The sequence below is a fragment of the Pseudophryne corroboree genome, chromosome 4 (genome assembly GCF_028390025.1).
Source record: "Pseudophryne corroboree isolate aPseCor3 chromosome 4, aPseCor3.hap2, whole genome shotgun sequence".
Lineage (NCBI taxonomy): Eukaryota > Metazoa > Chordata > Amphibia > Anura > Myobatrachidae > Pseudophryne > Pseudophryne corroboree.
In genome coordinates, this window is record NC_086447.1 from 86,927,771 (window position 1) to 86,948,532 (window position 20,762).

General features: G+C 45.7%; 1 protein-coding gene across 1 annotated transcript in view; it reads right to left on the bottom strand.

Annotated features, from left to right (window-relative positions):
- The window catches only part of LOC134910843 (adhesion G-protein coupled receptor F1-like), a 169,462-nt gene that overhangs the window by 20,551 nt on the left and 128,149 nt on the right, over positions 1–20,762 (bottom strand). Inside the window, exons 13-14 of the mRNA XM_063919227.1 lie at positions 10,358–10,593; positions 7,600–7,782 (exon numbers count right to left, since the gene is read on the bottom strand). Of these exons, the coding sequence (XP_063775297.1) occupies positions 7,600–7,782; positions 10,358–10,593 (419 nt within the window). The remainder of the gene's footprint in view (positions 1–7,599; positions 7,783–10,357; positions 10,594–20,762) is intronic.

The window sequence follows — 20,762 nt, forward strand, 5'->3', positions numbered from 1 at the left end:
CTCTACCAGGTGAGGAATTTGAAGCCACCATAACAGAGAAATCTGGGCTTTCGGATTTAGGGTCACTTCCTGATGCATATCAATGTGAGAACCCAACCTTTTGTCCAGCAGATCTAGTTGAAATGGCCGGGCATGAAACCTTCCGTATTGGATTGCCTCGTAAGCAGCCACCATTTTGCCCAGTAATCAGATACAAAGATGTATGGACACCCTGCAAGGACTGAGCACCGAGTAGACCATAGCCTCGATAGTCAATGCTTTGTCCATCGGGAGAAACACCTTTTGAGATAACGTATCCAGTATCATACCCAGGAACTGAAGATGCTGGGTCGGTTCCATGTGAGATTTCTGAAAATTTAGGATCCACCCATGATCCGTGAGTAGTCAGATCGATGCTGTGCAGTAGATGCTCCCTGGACACAGCCTTTATTAGGAGATCGTCCAAATAGGGGACTACTTTCACACCCATCCTACGCAGCTGCAGCATCATCTCCGCCATGACCTTGGTAAAGACCCTCGGAGAAGTGGATAATCCAAAGTTAAGGCCTGAAACTGAAAATGGTCGTCCAAAATGGCGAACCTGAGGTAAGCCTGATGAAGGGGCCACATGGGAATGTGTAGGTAAGTCTCCTTGACATCCAGAGACACCAGGAACTACCCTACCTCCAGAGCGGACACCACTGCCCGCAGATGGGGCGCACCGTACCGTCTGGTTTGGGAATGACAAAAAGACTAGAGTAAAAACCCCTGTTGCGTAATGGAGGAGGTACAGGAACTACCACCCCTGTTTTCAAAAGTTTTTGAATAGCCTCTTGCAAGGTAACTGTCACGGTCCGGTGGATCGGGTCCCGGGAGTCCCGGTACTTACCTGTCCGGATGTTCTGGCATTGTCCCTCCGGAAGGGGTGCAGGCTGCTGGCTCTGGTCTCAGCTTGGGAGGTCTGGGAGGCCAGGGGGCAGAGGCAGCAGCATGTGTGAGTGCAGCTTCCAGCTGCAGAGTTGCAGTATGGGTGCGGGCATCTTGGAAGGGTCACCTGACCCAAATCATCCAGTGACCAGTGTGACTTGCAAAGCCAATGAGAAACAGCCTGCAGGTATAAACCTGAGGCTTTCTGGGTGAGAAATCGCCAGTGCAACGTCTCTTACACAGCGTTGTGTGTGCTAGTTAATCTGTGCTTCACAGCCTTGCTCCTGTAGCATCCTGTTCCTGGAATTCTTCTGATTCACTGGATTTCCTAGTCATTTCAGCACATTAGCTGATCCTCCTGTTACCTTTGCTCCCTGAACCCTCAGCTCATTCCGGTCATCAGCTGACCTGCCTCCCGGATCCTGCCAGGTGTTCGCGCTCGGGCAGCTGGGCTCTGCCGATCCATTCGCTTTTACAGAATTTCCTAGTTACAGCTCCAGCAGTAGCTTCACAGGAGACCTACTGTATGAAAAAGACTTTTACTCAGCCTGCCCGGCTTATCCTGTTGAAAGTTACCGACACCGAGTCTCAAGCCACAACTTCGGATTTCCGAAATCCAAGCAGCTTGACAGTAACTTTTGCTGCGGGTAAAGCTGGTAAGCCCGACTTGAAAAACCTGTGAGGAGGGAGTGCTTGAAATTCCAACTGGTGTCCGTGGGAAATGAGGTCCCTCACACTAAGATCCCGGCAGGACTCTGCCCACACGTGGGCAAAGTGTTGAAGGGAACCCATGCCTGAAAGTCGCCTTGTCGCTGGGGCCAACTGTCACGTGGAAGGCTTAGCGGCAGGGGATCCGGTGGTCTGGTCCAGGGAGACAACAGGTGCAGGTTTACGGGACTTACCACGAGATGGAAGTGGTGGAGCCCCCTCGGCCACTGCCTCTAAACCTTGCCACACAAAAGGACTGCAAGGAGGGTCCGGAGTAAGAACGTCTAGCAGGTGGCACAGCCGACGGCAGATAGGTAGACTTACCAGCCGTTACTTGGGAGATCCACTTATTTAATTCATCTCCAAACAAGGCATCACCTGTAAAAGGAAGATTTTCTGCAACCTTTTTGGAATCAGCGTTCACCACCCATTGATGAAACCACAGAGCTCTTCATGCTGAGACAGCCATCGCAGTAGTGCGGCCATTTATCTTACACAACTGTTTAATAGCCTTGCTCATAAAATTTGCAGCATCCTGAATATGTTGCAGCAGAGTAATGACCTCATCCCGGGGTAGAGAGTCTAAACCATCAATAACATTATCAGACCATTTTACTAAAGCCCTGGAGATCCACCCACAAACTATTGTGAGGCGTTGCGCTGCCTTGAGTATTGTCTCAATTTTACGGTCAGCTGGCTCATTCAGAGATATAGCCCCAGGAACAGGCAGTACCAATTTCTTAGACAGTCTGGATACAGATGTATCGACTGACAGGAGGATTTCCCAGACCTTCCTGTCCTCAGCTGGAAGGGGAAAGGTAGATAAAAACCTCTGAGGAATTTAATTTTTTTTTATCAGGGTTTAACCAAGCCTCCCTGGCCAGGGAATTTAACTCTTTAGACACCGGAAAGGTAGCTGAACTCTTGGGTCTAACATTAAAATATAACTCCTCATCTGGTTCTGCCTCCTGATCCGGTATGTGAAGGACCTCTCTTACAGCAAAAATGAGAGCCTCCACCCCAGGGGACAGAGAACTGTCCTCATCCATATCATCATCATCCACATCTGGCTGATCAGAATCAGACTGGAAAACCTGTGGCAGTGAGCATTTAAAGTATGTGAGGCCATTAGATGGGGCTGAGAAGTCTTGGAATCTGCTGCTTTAGCCACACAATCAAGTTTTAACACCTGTCTCTCTCTTTTAGCTGCAGCTAATTCAGAATTTACATTCTGAATTATGCTCTTAAAGCTATCTAACCAGTCAGATGCCTGTGAGCTGGGCCCCTGAGGAGATAAGGAACATTGCTCGCACATGAGTGACCCCACTGAAGACGGGGTAGAATTACAAGCAGCACACAGAGCCATGTCCACAGACATTATACAGGAAACTACAGTGCAGCCCCCTGACCAACACCCCACACAGACCCTAGAGAGCAATGGATAATAAGGAAAGTGCTTGTGCGCAATATAGCAGCCGGAAGAAATACACTTTCCTGAAGGATCCCTCACCCTTCACCAAAGGTGCAACAATACAAGAAATACTGGAAAGCGTAACTTATCCTGCGCTTGTCTTTGTTTCAGAATGGCAACAATCAAACTCCCATATACTCAGTGTATGTTTTTTTGAGCATGTAAAAAAATTAAGGGAGATAAATATAGTGAAGCACAATTTAATACATAAAAATTCATAGACAATATATAAAATTCATAGGTTAGTAAATAAATTATAGCAGCATAGTATACTACACAGTCCCCAATGGGAAAGACAGGTGGATAATTATCAAATTGTTCAGAACTGTAAAATACAGTTCTTATCCAGCTTGCGGGTTTTTGTTAAAGGGGATCCCGGTAATCCTCTATCTCCACGCTTAGCTGGAACAGGATGGCAAAAACCTCCAATGCAATGTCCCGTGGTGCTGTGCGTTCACCGACGCGTTTCTACCCCAAACAGGGGTCTTTATCAAGGTGTGTTGTGTTGATAAGTACACGTTCTTTCTCATGGCACATCCAATAACCTATTGGATGTGCCGTGAGATAGAACGGACGCTGCCGCGACCTGGAAGTATCAGGGAACCCGATCGTCATCATGGTAACGGGCAGATGCTGGACGTAGACACGTGACTGAGGATGAGAGACTGCATTAGGACGTCACCAACCGCAAGGGACCATTGGACTTGATAGAATCTAGTTGTATAGGGTCCAGCTGAGGGGGTGACGTTCCTATTGGCTGGTTGAAAGTTTAAATTTCAGTACGGGAGCAGCAGTGTACTTATCAACGCACCTTGAAAAAGACCCCTGTTTGGGGTAGAAACGCGTCGGTGAACGCACAGCACCACGGGACATTGCATTGGAGGTTTTTGCCATCCTGTTCCAGCTCAGTGTGGCGATAGAGGATTATCGGGATCCCCTTTAACAAAAACCCGCAAGCTGGATAATAACTGTATTTTACAGTTCTGAACAATTTGATAATTATCCACCTGTCTTTCCCATTGGGGACTGTGTAGTATACTATGCTGCTATAATTTATTTACTAACCTATGAATTTTATATATTGTCTATGAATTTTTATGTATTAAATTGTGCTTCACTATATTTATCTCCCTTAATTTTTTTACATGCTCCAAAAAAACATACACTGAGTATATGGGAGTTTGATTGTTGCCATTCTGAAACAAAGACAAGCGCAGGATAAGTTACGCTCCCCATTATTTCTTGTATTGTTAGACCCTAGACAGCCCCTTGAGTGAAACTGAGGAGCGGACACCAGCACAGAGAACACAGCAGCACAATGTGTGGAAATAAGTGTATGTGATATAAGTGCAGTGGCGCTGCTGCTGGCATGCTCACCCCTGTCTATGACCCCCTGGTACCAGTTTCAACAGTCTGTAACTACGTGGGTCCTGGAGGAGCAGTGTGCATGCAGCCTTGATGATCCGCAGCAGCAGGAAATGGCGCCTTCCCGCTGCTGGTCCTGCTCTGGGAAGCCCCACCCCTTGCAATGGCGCGCGGTCCCTCTCAGAGATTATACTGGCCACAGTAGTAAAACACATGAGAAATGCATTAAACAGTCCACACAAAGCCTTAAAGACAGTGAGCATTGCGGGGCAACAGCCCTGAGCTAGTTTGTCCGCAGCGGGCACAGCACCTCCGGGCCCGTGACCGCCGCGTGACATGCCGCCAAACTGTACCAGGAACCCACTAACCGTGGGGCCCTGGTGTAATACTCACCACACCTAGGTCTTCAGCATCTGTTAGAGGGTGGCGGCTAGCTGCTAGTGTGGGCACACACACTGACGATGACTGATCAGCACCTCAGGAGCTCAGTGTCCTGTCAGCTGGGATTACGAACCAGTAACCCTCAGGAGGTTGGTTCGGTCCCCCCTCTAAATTCCACGGAGCAGGCAGTCTGTTTGCCAAGCAGAGCTACCTGAAAATAATAAACTAAATTAAAATTAAAGAAAAATCTCTGGAGCTCCAGAAAAGTGCACCCTGCTCCTTGGGCACATTTTTCTAAACTGAGTCTGGTAGGAGGGGCATAGAGGGGAGGAGCCAGCACACACATACACACACTAAAGGTTTTAAAGTGCCAGACTCCAGTGGACCCGATCTATACCCCATGGTACTAAAGTACAAGACCCCAGTATCCACTAGGACGTAAGAGAAAAAAATGTTTTTGTTGTTTTTTGCATGCAGGGTAAATACTGGCTACTTTTGCATGTTGCCCACAAGCAGAAGGTACAGCCTGTGCTCATGTATCAGTCCCGGAGTGTGCTGATGATCATGCCTGTGAATTGCTTCTAATTCAAGTGCTGTGTCTGATGTTCTACTGTTGTATCAGAGGCAGGGCAGATAGGCAGGCTCTTACTTAAAAGACACATTACCCAGTAATGTAATTCCTGGTACTCAAACCCACAACCTCACACATTGCAGTCAGACACCTTATACATGGAGATATTTGCCTGTCATTGTAGCCTGTGGACTAACACGGAGAGGGATCCATAGGATGGTCATCCCTAGATCTGATTGATTGATCCTGTCAGAGAAAGGGACCAGAGTAGAAACACAGCGAACATCACAGGGGGAGAAGGGGGAGGTTGAGAGACACAGGGGTCATGAGCTGATGGCTGGAGGTGGAGGGACAGAGGGGATGAGGCTGGGGACTCAGGGATGGACGTGGAGAGGCACGGCAGAGACAGGATTACTTTTTCATAAACACACACAGGATGCTGCTGCTGGTTATATTATTTTCTATAATGTATTCTTAAATGTGGACCCTTAACAACCTGTTAATTAATTAGCTTTCAATTATAGCTGTTAAACTCAATAGTCTATAACTACCAGACAGAGACCTCCGTGTAAATATAATAATCAGTGCAAAACATGCCTGATTTTGCATTTAATATTATCATTGTTTTAAATTCCGCAGGCAAAGCTGCCTTTAGTAAATACAGCCCCTCGTCGTTTCTTAAGAACGCTGCATCCCAGTTTTTGCGCTGACGAACTCGGTATGGGCCGATTTTAACAACATAAAAATGTACAATTGTGACAATAGAAAATTCCGTAACAGAATACACACTTTGACTTTTCTCTGTTACTGGCATGTCCGTTCTCATTCTCCCCCCTGTAGGCATAATATCCATTTTTTAAAAGTAGTAAATGACCCTTCCGCAGGGGGTACATCATTATGGATAGATGCAAATTCATTATAGTTCACATTTTTGGCATAATACGAACATAAATGCTAACTATATAAAAACGGAAATAAACCAGAGATAAAGAGGGTAATGCGGACTGGAGTACAAACCGGCTGTGCTTCGCATTGCTTGCAGGAAAATTAATGTCTATTTTACGATGTGCCGCTTGGATCTCCAGAAATCCGAATCCACACGAATTTTGTGGATCAGAACCAAATCAAGTTCGAGTCCTGGTTCAAATCTTCCTGTGGTTCAGAATTTGCATTTTAAATCCAAATTTTGGGCCCGATTCAGACCTGATCGCTGTTGTGCAAAATCACACAGCGGTCGATTATCGTATGACTGCGCATGTGTCTGCACCGCAATGCGCCGGCGTGTCACTAAACAGCGACAGGATGGTGCGAAAATTTCTATTGCACGGGCGTTCGCAAGGTAATTGACAGGAAGCGGACATTTGTGGGTGGTAACTGGCTGTTTTCTGGGAGTGTCAGGGAAAACGCAGGCGTTCCCAAGCGTTTTCTGGGAGGGTGTGTGACGCCAGCTCCAGACCCGAACAGCACACACTGCACAGACTGGAAAAATCATTCGATGGTGACTGAGTTGCGAACAGATTTGCATCTGTCCGCTGTCTGGCGGAATTTTCGCACACCGTACACATGCATTCGCACACTTACACGGGGCGGGTTTTCACTCTCTATGGGTGGCAGCTATCTGATCACAGCCCTCTGCAAAAACACAGAGGAGCGATCAAGTCTGAATTAGGCCCTTTGTTTTTTGGATTGCAAAAATTTCATGATTTTATCTGTTGTTATTGATTTTTTATGAATGATTATCAATTTTTTTTATCGATTGTATACAGTAATCCAAATCCGAACCAAAACACTTGAGGGTGGTTTTGCCCAAAAACCGTCCCACAATGATGAATTAAAACCAAAACCAAAACATGGGGTTCCGTGCACATCTCTAGCAGTTTGCGCTCTGGAATTTGTTAGTATTGCGCATCTACAAGCAGATCGCCTTGATCTGTATGCTACGAGTGACACCTGTCATCACCATCAATGCCCAGTACTGCCAGACCAATCTTTGGAGCAAAATATACATCTAAAAACAGCATATTTGGGCTTTTGGCCAACTCTGCCCCGCCCGCAATTCCGTTGCCACGCCCTCACTCCAGGGTATGCTGAAACATGCGTGATGCGCGCCACATACTGAGATGGGTTCAATTCTATAGCAGCACCAAAATCTTTCTGTTACTCCCTAAAGGCAAATGAGAAAACTCAGGGAACTTACGGTAACAACGTCTACACCAAATGTACTGTTAACAGCCGTGGTTACTGTGGAGATGGTTTCCAATATGGTGACCAGCGCTGATACTTCTGCCGTGTTGTTTATAAATGTCCCATTTGTGATTGAAATCTGCTGGATTAATTGGGGAACTTCTAACTGAGGGATCCCCAGCCCGTTTTCCAATACCTGTGTGGTGTAATAAATAATAATAATTATAATAATTTTATTTGTATAGTGCTATTTCTCAATAGGACTCAAGGTGCTTAACAGACAGATAGAATGAACATAGGGGGGTCATTCCGAGTTGTTCGCTCGTTGCTGATTTTCGCAACGGAGCGATTAAGGCGAAAATGCGCATGGTACGCAGTGCACATGCGCTAAGTATTTTAGCACAAAACTTAGTAGATTTACTCACGTCCGAACTAAGAATTTTCATCATTGATGTGATCGGAGTGGGATTGACAGGAAGTGGGTGTTTCTTGGCTGAAACTGACCGTTTTCTGGGAGTGTGTGGAAAAAAAAGCAGGCGTGCCAGGATAAAACGCAGGAGTGTCTGGAGAAACGGTGGAGTGGCTGTCCGAACGCAGGGCGTGTTTGTGATGTCAAACCAGGAACGAAACGGGCTGAGCTGATTGCAGTGTAGGAGTAAGTCTCGAGCTACTCAGAAACTGCTAAGAATTTTCTATTCGCAATTCTGCTAATCTTTCGTTCGCAATTCTGCTAAGCTAAGATACACTCCCAGAGGGTGGAGGCCTAGCGTGTGCAATGCTGCTAAAAGCAGCTAGCGAGCTAACAACTCGGAATCACCCCCTAATACAGCACAGGAACAATGAAGTGCAGAAAGCTTTTCATAAATTACAGAGAGCATGGAGATACTAAAGGGACATCAGTGACATGCGTGAGTGAACAGGAAAGTCTTGAGTCTGCATTTGAAGGATTCTAGAGTGGTGGAATCAGAAGCTGCTTCAGGTACCTTGGGCCCTGGTCATGTAATGCCTTGAAACTCAGTAAGCCAATCTTGAAGATGATTCGCCATCTTACAGGCAGCCAGTGAAGGGAGTAGAGGATGGGTGTTATATGGCTGGAACGGGACTGGTTGGTAAATAGCCTGGCAGCTGTGTTTTGTACCAGCTGTAAGCGGTGCAATTCTTTTGCAGGGAGACCCAGGTAGAGGGCATTACAGTAGTCTAATTGAAATTATTCAAATGCATGTTGACTTTAGGCAAATCTTCAGAGGGAATTAAGTGGTTGATCTTGCTATGTTCCCCAGGTGAAAGAATGAGGATTTGATTGTGGCTGATATCTGATGTTTAAGTGTCTGGCCACTATCCAGAACGCCAAGATTCCGCACATGTTCAGTGGATTGTAATTCTAACTCCCCAATGAATAAGTTGTCACTGTCCCTTGCCCTAGTGTGTTTGTGTCTAGAGACAGGGCAATCGAGAGCCAGGCTGGGCCCAGGTACTTTTCAAGGGGCGTGGCCTAATCACAGGAGGTGTGTACCCTTAGGGGAAAAAAACTGAAAAAAATAATTAAATAGTATTTTAAGCACCTCCATGTCCACACTGCAGCCCAGTACACAGCAGCATGTTCTGGGCTGAGGAGAGGAGCTGCAGCTGCTGCTACCAGGTAAGGGGGAGGGGGCCTGGGCCCCTACTGGGCCCCTCCATCAGACCTGGGCCTGGGTAATTTGTACCCTCTCCCCTCCTCTCCCGGCACCACTGTCTAGAGAATGTACAATTGTAAAATGCACTAGGACAGGAAGGGCATATTAACATTGGGGAGAACAGAGCTACTGTCCAGCTCCAGGCCACCGCATAAAAATAGGCCCATCATCATGACACAGTTGGCCAATAAAGCACAAGTATTAAAATTGTATTTCTAGTTTTAGTTTTCTCACAAAATGATCTACATTTTCTGTTGTATTTAGGGAGACATTGGGGATGATAGTCTAGGGGTGTACTTGCCCACATTACAATGTGGCCCTTAATCTTGCTTTGGGGGCAGGGACTGATGTGAATAACTAATAGTCTCTGTAATGTGATTTGTCTGCGTTATATAAACAACGGATAGTACAGAACTGGAGAATAATAGCTTGTACTCTGTGTTTTGACAAGGGACCCGATTCAGTAAGGATTGCAAGCTCAAGGACGCCCAGCATGCTAACAAAAGCCCCCCTGACCACGATGAAATTGCGGACGCACCGTAATTTCAGCACGATTGCTAAAAATAGGGTAGCTTGGCTGCGTCCGTAGGAGGCACGCCGCCATTTAAGTGATCGCAGCCGGTGTCAGAGGCTATGGCATTTTCTGCGGGGCGCCGCAGAAAAAATGGGTGAATTCACAGGACGGGCCCTGCATACGCATCCACATCCTTTTCCTAGTTTTTGCGGTTGGAACGTGTATTGTGATCCAGGCCCAAGGTACGGATATTTTTATATATAAGTTTGTGAATGTTAAAAGATTTCTTCATATTGGGCCGATTTATATTTTGGGACTAGTGATCCTTTAAATGTTGCAAACTTGTAAATAAAAGTGATATACAATGAAGTCAGTTTGTGATATTAAAAAATGTAAAACCAAGTCGTTTATTTTACCATACTATTAATCTTCTATAGCGGCTGACAGACCAATAATAAAATGTTCTGTATATAAAAATCTTTGGCTTCTGTTGAGATTATTTAACAAACGAGGACAGATTTAAGCCCTTCATGAGAAGTAACAGTAATGCATACTGACCAGTGATGACTACAGTATGTTACCTGTACAGACATCAGTGCCGCTTGCAGGACCGGACTGATGCAATTATCTTGTACAGGCAGCCACACTCCATCTGCTGGGCAATGGCGGGTCAGAAATCCAGATTTCCCCAGAGGACAGGACACAGTGGCTGACACACCAGCTTTTGTCACATCCCAGGAAACACCACAGCTCACATTAATGCTGCAATATTTGTCTCCCACTAGGAAAAACACCTCATTACTATGCAGCTGTATTACTGTGAATGTTAAATAAATGAAATACGCTCAATAAAAAAACCCAAAAAACAACCTACAGTACTACAGCACTTAGTGCAGAACCCTACCTCTCAACCCTTGTATGCTTTTTGCTGACTATAATTTGTATACTATACTATGGCCTGAATCAGGAGTATTTTAAGAGAGGAGGAAGCCCATGTAGGGATGATCGATGATTCAAAATCATCGATGGTTTATGGCCGATGTAGAATACTTTTTGCATCGATGGGGGAGAACCAGATGGTTTCCCGCCATCGATGGAAAGGTATAACCAAATACGTTTATTTTTTTAATGTGGTTCCCTGACATGGAGCACAGCTCCGCCCCTGCCACATGTGAAGCCCCGCCCCTGTGTTCTGATTGGCCAATGGGTAGTCGTGAAAAAACAGAGATGACCGTCGACAGTGGGAACCATTGATGGTTATCCACTGCATAGTTGGCAGCCATCGATGGTTGCTTTACATATCGCCATCAATGGTAACCATCGATGGCAACTACACCTAGGCCCATGTGCAGTCTCCTTCTGGGCCACCTGCTGTCTAGCCGGCAGTGCTGTTGAGTCTCGTGCTAGTGCTGTCCCAGAGTCTAGTGCGCATATGCAGGTCTCTGGGAAAATGGCGTGGTGGCCATTTTTCCAGTGATTTTCCTACTGGGCATGCGCAAAATAATTTCTACAGCGCTACGGCTGCTGTCGACGTAGGACTCCAGAGGGCAAGTATTGAAGAAAAATGAGTGCAAGGCAGAGCCAGATTAACAATGGGGCGGATGGAGCTACAGCACCAGGGCTCCACATAAAAATAGGCCCATCCTCATGACAGCATGATGATAACCAACCATCAGCTGGCAACACGGTCGGCCATAAATCAGGATTATTAAAATTGCATTTCTATTTTTCATACAAAATGATGCAATTTTTGCAGTTTTATATATTTAGGGAGACATTGGGACTGATAGTGTACAGGGTCTAGATGCCTACACGGCATTGGCCTCACCTCCTCCACTTCTCACAATAGGCCCTTAAACATTTTCAGCTCCAGGCCCATGAGACCCTTAATCCGGCCCTGGTGCAAGGTGTGCGGTGTTGGACCCCAAGACCCTGGGGGCCCGAGTGCACCACACACACTGCCACCATTATATATACGCCAGTGGCCTCATTCATACATACTGCAGTGGCGTGCAGTGGAGCAGAGCCTTTCCTGTCATACTAACATATATTTGTATATATTGTGACCATATAAAGTATATGAAAAATACAAAGATTATACTAGAAATATCTTTGTATTATTCTAATCATTTTTATAGTCAAGACTCTGGAGCAAAAAGTCTATGGTAGGAGAGGCAGTGCCCCCCCCCCCCCCCCCACCTTCTCCGCACATCTCTGATCAAAACCCACCACATTCCCAGCAGTATATACCCCTGCACCTGTGTATAAAGCCCACATGAACCCTTGGGCTTATATATTGCTGTCTCTGTTACTAGCCAGTGCCTCCTGAGCCATTTACCTCACCGCACGTCCCTGGTATACTGTACTATACTGAAGAGTCTTTTACTTCCATGTTTACGTATAGGTAAAAATACAGGAGGAGGCCTACTGAAAAAGTGCAAAAGCTGCCCATAGCAACCAATGAGATTCTAGCTAGCATTTATCAAGCACATTCTATAAAATAATAGGTAGAAGCATACTTGCCTACTTTTGAAAAAAACATTTCAGGGAGATTGTAAAAGTAACACCTATCAGCGTGGACATGTACTGCTACATCTGTGAGGCGTGTCATGAAAATTGCTTACATCCAAACTTAACTGAGCCCCAAAGTTAGTATACTGTATACACATATACTGCAAGTGGCCATGAAAAACCTTATTTAAAATGTATGTAGCCATAGGCAGGGGTGTATCTAGGGGTCCGAGCGCCCCTGGCAAAGCAGGGAGCTGGCGCCCTCCCTACACACATTTGGAATAAGGTGTGAGTATTGGAAAATGGGCATGGTCTTGTGAGGAAGGACGTGGACACAATAGTACTTACAATTCAAATTATGCCACACAGTAGTGTCCCTCATTCACATTACACCGCACAGTAGTGTCTCGTATTCACGTTACACCATCCCTCCCCCCTAACCCACCTTTCCCACAGCCTGACCTTAACCCACCCCTCCCAAAAGCTTCTTCAGTGGTGCCTAACCCTAACCCACCCTTCCTAATCTCCCTCCCTGCACCCTAACCCTCCCACCCTCGCAGCCTAACCCTAACCCTCCCATTTAGCTTGCCAGTGGAGACTTTGGCACCAACTCGATCCCGATTTTGGCATTCTGCATCGCTATCTATGTTGGGATGCCAGCATCAGCATTCCGAGCAGTTTCGGAATGCTGGCGTCAGCTTTCCGACCACCGGGATGCCAAACACCGGCATCTTGACTGCATCCTGAATGAAATGCTAATGAGATGCTGTGAGATGAGCCTCAAATTGACCCAGCCATTAACCAAACACCATTAGTTGGATGGTAGAAGTGCTTCCTGTTAGAAAAAACATCAGGGTGCCATCACTTTCACGATAAAATGATCAATTATACAATTAACTGATATACATTTCCTTGAACATGGCCTTGAAATAGATAAGATATGTATTTTCTTTATTACACTCAACAAGTTAAAGTTTTCATTTACTTTCTACTTACTTACATCTAACATACATGAAAATGGTGTAGTTTTCCAGGTACTACAGTCCCTTCTCCCAAACACTGACACTTTTTTATTATCTTAACAATATCTAACAATTGCTGTGTACCTGGTGAGAGTCTGTTACTGTAGTAGTAACAGACTCTCACCAGGTACAGTCTGACAGTACTGCTTTTCTATCCTTTGGCCGCGGGTGGCACAGCCAGGCGGCGCCCCCTCCTTGCCTGGCCCCCCTGGCGAGTGCCATCCTGGCCAATAGGAAGATACACCCCTGGCCATAGGGATCATTGTGCCTTATACCCAATGCAGGGAATGGCACTGATGATCCCATTTGAATGGATATACTCTGATTTATTGTTCCCCCCAAGAATGTAACAGCTACATAATGGGGGTAAGGTACAATGAGGGAGATTGCTGGTCTATTCAGGGAGACAGGGAGATTGCTGCTGTTTCAGGGAGTCTCCTGCAGAATGAGGGAGGGTAGGCAACTATGGGTAGAAGCTGACGGGCAGGACCGTAACTAGGGTGTGTGATCAGTGCCAGGCTCTCTGGGCATCCTTTGGTTGCTCTAGAAATGCACACTGTCGCTCTTACAGCCCCGCGGAACATTCTGGGGGAAAGCATTGTTCTTCCCTGGGGCTGGTGGCCCCGCCCCCTCATCATGACATCACATACTCAGGAGGCATGGCCAGCACAGGGCACCATAAAGCCGAGTTTACTGCGCTGCTGATTGGTTCCCAAGTGCAACTTCTCCACCTGCCCCCTTAGATGGTTTGGTACATTTCCCCCATAGTGTTAAAGTTGACTAAATAATGTTTAATGACGCCCATGAAAATCCTGTTTTCTCCTGTGTTAATTCTCAATAAATGATAATGTTCACAATCGAATATAATAAAAAAATAAGTTGCACTAGTAGGGATGAGATTAATTTGATGTTTCATCAGAACCATCGCATATATGGTTCCAATTTTCGGTGTTTAAGCGTGCAATGTTGAGGATCCAATGTTTCCTCACCATCGCTAGATTTCTCCCCTGATGTTTTTCTCAATTTTTCAATGGTTTTTTTTTTTTTTTGCTCTGTTTTATACTAAATAACAACTTAAAAGACTGATACACATCAGTAAAACACACACTGCGGCAGATGTATTAACCTGGAGAAGGCATAAGGAAGTGATAAACCAGTGATAAGTGCAAGGTGATAAAGGCACCAGCCAATCACCTCCAATATGCAAATTAACAGTATGGAGCTGACTGGCTGGTGCGTTTATGACCTTGCAGTTATATCACTGGTTTATCACTTCCTTATGCCTTCTCCAGGTTAATACATCTGCCCCATTGTCACTGACTGGGCTTCGTTCTGTGTGTGCTTTGCTGCAGCTGCTGCTGGGGGTGGTGGCTGACAAAGTGAAAGACACTCTGGTCAGCCAATCAGCAGGAGCACATAGGACAGGGAGCAGGCAGGTTGGCAGCTATTGTGAATTCAGCCATGAATAACAATGTTAGTCACTCACTGCATGAGATAGATAGATAGATAGATAGATAGATAGATAGATAGATAGATAGATAGATAGATAGATAGATAGATAGATAGATAGAATGGAGTAAATTCACTAAGGTGGGAGTTTTTTTTAGAACTGGTGATGTTGCTCATAGCAACCAATCAGATTCTACTTAACATTTATCTAGCTGCTTCTAGAAGATACTATATAGAATGTGATTGGTTGCTATGGGCAACATCACCAGTTCTAAAAAAAACTTCCCACGTTGGTAAATTTACCTCATAGAGTGAGTTTGGGGGGGGGTGGGGGGGGTATCCCAGTCTCCCTGGAGCTGGAGGAGCAGGAGTGGAGAAGTCCCGGTTACCAGGGAGAGCGGCAGGTGAGGAGCGCACGGGGGAGGGAGCGGACACGACCTTGCACATTGGAGTGATGTTAGGTGGGCACAGGGCAGAGTTGCCGACATTCTGGCTGCTCTCTGCGGGAGAGAGCAGCCAGGTCGGCTCAGAGGGCGGGCAGGGGAGGCTAGATGAAGAGGAGGGGGTGGTCCGGAGGCGGGACGGGGGCGGAGAAAGGGTGGACGCGGGCGGAGCAAGGGCGGAGTTACGACAACGCCTCCTCTAAGCCACGCCCCCGCTCTGTAATGCCGCGATCACCGGCATTACACTGAAGGGGGCGTGGCTATGATGACGCGATTCTCCAAGAATCGCGTCATCGACTGCCCGGTCCGCCCACTTTACACACTAAGTGGGCGGACGGGCAGGGGGGGACCCCGCAAATCGGGAGACTTGCCTGCTCTTCCGTGGGGCCGGGAGGGTCACTCGATTTTCGGGAGCCTCCCGCCCATTCCGGGAGAGTAGGTAAGTATGGCACAGGGGCTGCATTGTACTCACCAGCACGTTTGTGCCCTGTGCCACTGGCAGTGCTGCAGTGTGCAGGCAGTTTACTGTCATACAGAAAAATGTGACAGTCTCAGTTTTTCAAACAGTGTGTTCATACCCACAACAGGGAGATTTGACTAACAGAGACACTACTGTCTTACATCTCAAACTGGTGTTTTCAAGCCCATAAATACACAGGCTTTTAATTCAAACTTGCACTGATCAGATGATTTAAACCCTTGTATGCCCCTAAGATTGGGCTACAAACTGGTGAAATGACGGTCATATTAGCAACCTTATTAGGGTATTGCTTTGATCAGTGGAGTTAGGACCACGGATTACCACCATTTTTTATATCCTTTACAACAGCGACACCTGAACTTATGGTTATATGCAACCTACTACCACACCACACCACACTGTATATGCCCAATCTCGTCTGATCTTGGAAGCAATACAGTGTTGGGCCTGGTTAGTACTCGATTGGGAGACCACCAGGGAATCCAGATGTTGTAGGTTATTTCTTGTACCACACAAGCAAAAGGTTGATCCTGCATGAACCTGGATATATGCGTAGCATACATGCAATTAATGGATAATGATTTCATCAATAAATTCACAGATAACGATTTCATCAATAAATTCACAGACAGATTTTTCTGTGGTTCACGACTAACTTAGCTATTTTTTTAGCTATTTTTTTTTTTATCCTGTCTGTGTGTTTATATTAAAAAATCCTTTATTAAAAGTTACATTTTAATTTATACACCATTGCATTACTGTTATTTCTTTTCTCTTTACATTACCCCCGTATTGAAATATGTCCATTGACCTATGGGAGCACCACTGACAATCACTATTGAATCTACCCAAAAGGTTGTGCATCTCCGGTAGATAGTGATAAATGCTAGACTAAAGTCTATTCTGTGGGTTTTCTCAGAAACTTAATTCAACAACGTATTATCTTCTTAATACTACTTAGTCCTGTGCGGTACCCCCAATCCAACTTTCCTTATGCTTAAAGGAACAACTCACAGAAGAGTTCTCTACAGCTGTCATGTAATTGCTGCATTAGTGCATTCACTATCAGTCTAGGGATACAGTATGGGGGTCATTCACCTGCGACCATAGGTGCAAAGTACTTTTGCAAATGCACAGGACCTGTTCCGCACGTGTGCCAATGGGTCCTGCGGCATAGGACACAGCTTGCATCAAACTGTCTTTGATTGACAGTCTGATGCTGTTTCGGGGCAGAGAGGGGGTGTAAGTCTGCATTTGTGAAAACAGAGGAGTGTCACCACCGTTTAAGGAGAGGGAAGAGGCCATGAATCACCATACAGCGCTATCACTTCTGCTTCCAAGGAAGTGATAGCTAATCCAACCGCACCTGAAAGGGGGTAATTCAGAGTAGATTGCAGCAGCAAATTTGTTATCAGTTGGGCAAAACCATGTGCACTGCAGGGGAGGCAGATATAACATGTGCAGAGAGAGTTAGATTTGGGTAGGGTGTGTTCAAACTGAAATCTAAATTACAGTGTAAAAATAAAGCAGCCAGTATTTACCCTGCACAGAAACAATATAACCCACCCAAATCTAACTCTCTCTGCACATGTTATATCTGTCACACCTGCAGTGCACATGGAGGGTCATTCCAACCCGATCATACGCTGCGCTTCCTCGCAGCCGTGCGATTGGGTCAGAACTGTGCATGCGCAGCGGCCTCATTGCACAGGTGCGTCATTGCCCGGCGACGTCCGTCGCCAGGCAGCGATGCCGCTAGCGAGGAAAGCGGTCGCAGTGGCGACTGCAAGAAGATTGACAGCAGGAAGGCGGAACCGGGCGGCAACTCACCGTTTCCTGGGAGTGGTGAGTCCAACGCAGGCGTGTCCAGGCGTTTGGAGGGCGGATGTCTGATGTCAATTTCGGGACTTGCATCGCTGGATCGATTGCACAGGGTAAATAACTCTTACCCTGGTCTTCTTTACAGGAAACTTTTTTAGCATAGCAGGGCTGCACAAGTGATCGCATCCCGGCTATGCAGATTTACACTCCCCCCATAGGCAATGTCTAGTGGATCGCACCAGCAGCAAAAAGTTGCTACGTGCGATGAATTCGGAATGACCCCCTATGGTTCTGTCCAACTGCTAACAAATTCGCTGCTGCGATCAGCTCTGAATTACCCCTATATTCATTCTCTACCACACACATAAGTGAGACAGGGGCAGATTGCTCTGTTACTACGTACGCTGTCCCCGCGTCCCCACTATCCAATGTGCTGTTCGCTGTTATTATTTAGCATTTTGAAAGTAAATTCACATTCACGCATGAGTAGCTGTTCTATAGACAGGACTGTAACCTGTGCATAAATCATATATTAGACTTTCATATGTTTTACATGCAGCAGTATATTTTCTTCAGGGGACAGTATATTTATTTCAGGGGGCAGTATATTGAGCGGCAATAGATAAACCCAGAGGTGGAACATGACACGCCCCCTCAACAGCGCGCCTCACCTACAAGCTCCCTGAAACTAGTTTTCAAAAGTAGGCGAGTTTGATGTGATCATGGTGCCAGCTCCCAAGCCATGTTACTTGTGATAAAGCTGAATATTTATCGTATATAATACCCTTTATGAGGTCTAAGAACACTGTACGCTATCTACGTATGAAGTACCGTAAGGGTATGCTAGTTGCGTAACAATCGCTTAGCCGTGATCGAGACGCTCAAGCGTCACGTTCACTCACGGCCAAGAGATCACAGGCAGGCACGTTATTGGCTGTTGACTAACGTAATGATTCGCTATAGCGTAGCGGACGCTCGGGACCACGAGGAGATCACCAGCGGCGCTGACGCTCACAATATTAAACCTTTATATCTAAACCATAAACAGTGTGTTGTACAGTAAAACCTTAGTGTAATGATAGAGTGTAAATGCAACATAGAATAACCTTATAACCTTTAAAGCTGTTTGAGCGTCACCGACGCTCTGAGAATACTTAACAATATAAGAAATACACAGATACCGTGCTCAGGGTCCAACGCCTAATATATATATTATGAATGATATACTTGCAAAAGAATTAAACACAATACAAGTCATACACTACAATATAACATAGACTACCTAACCAGATAACTACACAGGAAATACAATACAATACAATTACTATTTAAGGGAAAATAAGAGAGAAAGAGAAGGAGAGAGAGAGAGAGAAATTGAGAGAGATTGGCTCAGAATAACAAGTAGATCAATATGATTGCGGAGAAACACTTACGCACAAGGGGAAACGATCGCATGCGCCTCGATATCCAGCTCCCGATTATCAGCAATGAGAACCGTTGAAGAGAGTGAACTGGATATGGTCGGCCTGCCTATTTATGCCCCACACACAATACAATTCAATGGTCCCTACAATCTCATTGTTCATTGGACACAGGAATTCGGCTTCGCATTATAACAAAAGGTCATAGGTTGATTCATACAGGTGGGCTGTGACTGCTTCCAACTGTTCAGGTGGGTGGGATACTGGGTTTCCCGCCGCATGATTAAATAAGAACAAATAATAGTAAATGGACATAAACTTCTTATGTCCATAACTATTCGCACGAGCGATTAATCCGCTCCAAACCAACACCGGAATATTGCTATTTAAATACTCTTCCGATGGGTACCAAACACCACTGTATGACCCCTGTTAGACCCTTCGTACAATACAAAGAGGAATCTCTCTGTTCAGGAACATGCTATATTAACTAAACTTTCAGAATCTATCAAAGGGACCATGATCTACAAAATACATTATATAGTGAAAATATGTAACGAATGAGTCGCACGCTACGATCACATAAACTCTACCGTAAATACGCATACCGTGCGCCTGCGGGTGCCCGCGACTGTGAGTATGCGCACTCACGGGAGAGCGTACGCATGCGCAGCGCGGACCTGAATGAGGTGCAAATATGGCAGTGTGAATAGAGATATTTTTCTGACTTTGACAGTCCACCCTTTGGCAGTCAATAATAACTGCCACCTTCTAAAACATTTCAAAAGGAGAAAAATATATGTCAGGGGTTAATACATTTCCATGGTTGGGTAAGGGAGGAGAGAGGAGAAGGTGTGAAGAGGGTATGACCTAGTGAGATAGCAGAAGCATGTGTGTATGAGTCCATGTTTGGGGGGTCATGTATCATCGTGCCGTGCGTGTGGTACATCAAGCTTCGAGGTATTGCGAAGTATACATTTGAATTCCTTCTTATCCCGTATTAAGGGTCTGTGGATGGGCTGTCAAACTCTACCGAGCTCTTTTCGGCTGTGGTTGTAACAAAATGGGGGAGCACATTTTAGTTGATGATACATGAATGGGGGAGGTATGTGATTGCTGATATCTGTGCCTGTATTCCCTATCGACTATGTGTGTCATTACCTGAGGGTTGTAGAAATGAAGATAAAGAACACTTATGGTAAATGCAGTGGTATTCTATGTCAGGTTAATGTACATTTGTCGGTTGAAGTCTTGTTCGGTGTCTGTTGCATGCAGTCTTCTTTGTGCTTTTGCCCATAAGGTGCGGGCAAAAGCTGTCAATGTCCACGGATTTACAAAAGTGTTGGGCTAGCGTAATTTTAAAATTTCTAGGGAAACTGGGGATCCATGGCATAGTTCATCAAAATCTGTGTATAAGGTTGTCAGTACTTCTTCTTTAATCCATCTGTTGTCTGTATATCGGCTCATCAAATTCCTCGTCCAAGTGGGTCTTTTTACCTTGGAAGAAAACGGAAAAACAGGTGAAAGAAACGGACCGTATAATCGCATTTTCATTACATCATTGTTTCTACCGTTGGGTCATAAATCAAGTCCATTGGAATTACAGTTTCCTCACTCCTCAAACTCATTACCCTTGTACGATGTTTGCACTTCATTAAAGCCTGACCGCATCTAAATATCAAACCAATCGATATGACAACACCTAAGATACATAGGAGAAACTTCCCAACATCCATTATGACTCCTTGAGCCCACTCTCCTAAACCGGAGAACCAATTTCGCGGGTTCAACCATGACACCCAACCAGTCAGCTCATTACCTACAGCAGCAAGAGCGAG